Below are 4357 nucleotides of genomic sequence, written 5' to 3'. Positions count from 1 at the left end.
AAACCTTAGGACTACTTGATTAATTGAACCCTCTATGGTATTTACACCTTTAGACAAATCTTAGGACTACTTGATTAATTGAACCCTTTATGGTATTTACACCTTTAGATAAACCTAAAGACTACTTGATTAATTGAACCCTCTATGATATTTACATCTTTGTCAAACCTTAGGACTATTTGATTAATTGAACCCTCTATGGTGTTTAGACCTTTAGATAAACTGCTCATTTAATTGAAACATTAATATTCCAGTTAATGTTAATGATATAGCAGCAGCAAACAACTCGGCTAACAAGTGTCCACATGATTTTTTCCGCAAGAATAAGAATATGAAACGAAAATATTGGAATGAAAACAAATAAGGTATATATGGCTGTCTCATTCTAAAGTAGAAATTCCGTTCTTGTTTAAATAATTGAATGATTCCATTTCAAAAGTGGTGCCAATTGCATAAATATCCCGCAGCAAGGTGCCGTATAGGACAGATTTATGTTGCTTTTATTTGTTGAGAAAGAAGACCGAATAAAAACATAATTAGTGGGAGGACCCAAATTTTCATCAACACTATACCTTTAAATTAAACTACCACAGAGTATGGTAGATAATAAACAGTCCATTTTTATTAGCGAAAGTCTTATATAATAAGACATGGAGTCTAACTAGTAGGTGCATATGATATGAACACAAGAGGTGCACCAAAGGCAAAAAAAAAGGAAGTATTAAACTAAACTACCATATAGCAACCTCCATGAATCCATCCTCGGTTGCACAACCCCTGAACATTCCATTTGTGTTAAACCCACATGCAACCTCACCTTTCTTTGACACCGCAATCAACCCAGCTTGTCCTTCATCAAGTCTTTCTTTTATCACAAAATCCACTGCCTCTTGCAGCTCCAGACCCTTATATTCCATCACAGCCGCCAAGTCACGAGCTAGGGTTCCACGTATGATGGCCTCCCCTTCTCCAGTGCATGACACTCCACACAATTCACATGCATACGTCCCAGCACCAATGAGTGGTGAGTCACCAATTCTCCCACTCATTTTATTCATCAGCCCTCCAGTTGATGTGGCTGCAGCGCATCGTCCCTCCCGGTCCACCACCACGCATCCAACTGTTTCTGGTGCGTACACGCTTATTGGAAGCCCATTCATTTGCAAGGGGCTACCCATGGCTGCAGCACCCACACTGCAGCTTTCCATTCCCGCTGTTGGGATTCTGTAATCAAACTAGTTAAAAGACAAAATTTTAAAGTTAGCGAGTGGAACCCATTTGTTCACAATCACAAGATTCAAATGACGGACGGTTATCAATGATTCAACGTACCAGGATGGAGTTGGCTTCCTTCGCCAATTTTAGCATTCCCACGTTTTCGTCAGTTACAAAGTAATCATTCTCCACCAACTCAACACCCTACACAACTTATTTAAACGTGTCAATATTTGAGAACTGGCATATGTTGTTCTCACAGATTTAGACTGTACACGTGGCTTAAATAAAAGGACAAAAAAAGGTAATAAAAAGTAATAACCTCTTCTCTTGCGAATTCCTCGGCACCGGAGAAAGCTATATACGAATGAGGAGATTTGTCCATGACGAGACGAGCAAGAGAAATCGGGTTCTTAACAGTTGTTAATCCGGATACGGCACCACATCTTCTCTTAGGCCCATCCATAATGCTTGCCTCCATCTCCACCGTTCCTTTTGCCGTGAGAGCAGATCCGCGCCCAGAATTGAACAGAGGATCAGTTTCCAACTCTCTCACCTAATAGAATAACGCAACCAACACCACATTAACTCCTCCGTTTTCATGCAAATAAAATATTTCTCATTAATGAACAAATATCTCAGACATGACTAACTAGAAAACCATTAACAACAAATACAAATCACAAACGAAGTTTTATATCAACAGTGAGAGAGAAGTTATATACCACAAGTTCAACAACATCAATGGCAGAAAAATTGGAGCGAAGAGCAGAGATGCCTAGATTTAGGCAGCGATTGAGGAGTTGTTTGGCTTGTTCTTGCCGTTCAGCAGGTAGATTCGGGTCCACACCAGCGCCTCCATGCACGGCTATAGCCCACCCTCCCATTTTTTTTTCTATACTCCTCTCTCGCTCTCGCTCTTTCGAACTCCTCCCTCGCTCTCTCGTTTTCGCCGTATTGATTGCATTAGGTAGATTCATTGTCCACTTTATATAGGCGATTTGCGGAATCCAAAATTATTTATATTCTAAATTTTGATTAAAACTTTATGTCCAGTTTGGGTTGCTCTCTTTCCATTTTAATTTTTTCTAAGCTTGTTCCTGAACGTGTTTCAAATACACACTTAAAAAATTGATTAAAATAAATTAAAATTTTTATCAAATAAAATATGTTAAATTTTTTTCCTAAGTTTCGCCAAAATTAATTAATCTGAAAGGTGGTGGATTCTCTACCTCGTGTGTGTCTGTCTCTCCATATGTCTTTGCTCACTTGTTGCTGTTCCGTGTCTAAATTTAAAAGGCAACGACGTTATGATTCAAGGCCTTGGTCATGTTAAAATAAATTTCAGACTTATCGAAATACTAAATCCAGTTATGTTATTCGACAGCTAGAATGCAGAGAGATAACGTAGTTTATTATCACGTAGATTATGAAATTATCAACTTGTATTAGGTAAGCTGCACCGAAACTCGCAAAACACAGCTTGCTAATTAGAAATGTTTATCAAGTTCCATTAATTAATTCTCATAGCTTCATTAGGATATGCTTCTTCTTTGTGCTTCTTAACAATTTAACTCCTTCTGTGTATGAAATTTTCATTTACTCAATGTTGGAACTCGTGCATATTTTAAATTATAGATATCACTTAAATTTATACATTATTTAATATAATTATTTACAAATTGATGATGCCTTTTAACTTCCTTCTCATAATTAGTAGACTGTAATAATTAACAATTAAAATTTGTATCCCCACGTTAAGTTAGCTGTAGAGATAATTTGCAAATCTAACAACTTAATAATCCACAATCCACACAATAAAAAAACTGTAAAGAAGAATCAAGAATCAAAAACACGGATTTTACCGTGGTTTACTTATCCAATATAGGATTATTGGAGGTAAAACAGAACCTGCTTCTAACGACACAGCAGCAGCCAAGGGAACAAGAGTGCCCAGTCAAAACATAGAAGATTGCAACTGATATTTCGGAACAAGAATACCCAGTCAAAACAGAGAAGATTACAACTGATATTTTTGGCCAACAACTTTGCTACGTTTGTGATAGTGTTTTTGATTTTTGAATAGCTTATGTATAGGAGAAAGTTATGGAGAGTTTGTGTATAAATATTATACGCTGTACATACTGAAAAATTCTTATCCATCTATCTCTCATCCAGCTAACGTTTACAAGGATAAGCTACATCCACGTTAAGCTTCAGAAACTCAGGAGCTCACTGCACTAAAGAATAATCCAACTCAAATACAAACAGATCCAACACCCAATCACTCTTACACAGCGAATTTCTCTCTCACGACAACCTGTAATCTTTCCTATGAGAATTCTATACACAGATCCTCAAGACTCAAAGGGAAACGCAACCCTTAAATGTGATTACAACCAACCACGCCAAGATTACAGCCAAGCAAATGAGATACAGAGCAGACCCTAACACAGAACAAAAAGAACTAAAAACCAGCAAGCAAAACTAGTTCAGCAGCAGAGTTGTAGTGTGTTTTCATTCTGTTTTGAGGAGAGAAGATCCTGGCCATTAGATACTTAACTCTTTCAATGGTCTGAATTTTGTCTTGTGATAACCTACTTAAAACGACAGCGTTGCACTAAAGGGTACAACGACATCGTTTTTTTGTGTGCTTCACTCTAACATTAACAATTTAAATTGATACCTTTTTCTTTAATGCTTTATTTTATGTTAGATCCTCTTTTCAATTTTTATATTACATCTTTTATATGAGGTTATGACTATAAAATATGGTTTTTTTTAATAGATATATTTAATGTATTATTCAAAGGCATATATTAAATATGTAAATTTGATAAGAAATAAATATAGAATGGAATCGTTTAACTAAAATATAAATTTTTTTTGAGTTCAACTCTTACTCAAACTTTTAACGTTCATTTTACTGCAACGGAAAGTTCATATTGAATTGAATGGAGGGACAACTATAATCAACCCTTTAAATTACTTGTTGACGCTAGATTTTGGACGCCAACAACTCACACGTGAGAAGCGCTAAGCGGACTCAGGAATCACACGTGATGAATCCATGAGATTTGAATATGGAGCTGAGATTATATATTTTGCAGAAAATATAAATAATAGGCTGACAAGAGAGGTT

At 36.3% G+C, this 4357-nt stretch overlaps 1 protein-coding gene across 1 annotated transcript; it reads right to left on the bottom strand.

Annotated features, from left to right (window-relative positions):
• Positions 1 to 554: 554 nt before the first annotated feature.
• LOC116125387 (probable isoaspartyl peptidase/L-asparaginase 2) lies at positions 555 to 2160 on the bottom strand. The gene is made up of 4 exons (XM_031411124.1): positions 1941 to 2160; positions 1538 to 1771; positions 1333 to 1419; positions 555 to 1235 (listed from the first exon to the last, which is right to left on the bottom strand). Exons 1-4 carry the CDS (start codon positions 2100 to 2102, stop codon positions 732 to 734), a joined length of 987 nt encoding a protein of 328 aa, XP_031266984.1. The 5' UTR covers positions 2103 to 2160; the 3' UTR covers positions 555 to 731.
• Between the last annotated feature and the right edge of the window lie 2197 nt (positions 2161 to 4357).

This window comes from Pistacia vera, unplaced genomic scaffold (assembly GCF_008641045.1).
Source record: "Pistacia vera cultivar Batoury unplaced genomic scaffold, PisVer_v2 Contig1636, whole genome shotgun sequence".
NCBI classification, from domain to species: Eukaryota; Viridiplantae; Streptophyta; class Magnoliopsida; order Sapindales; family Anacardiaceae; genus Pistacia; species Pistacia vera.
Note: the sequence above shows the minus strand (reverse complement) of the source record. Positions and strands in the feature narration are given on the sequence as shown.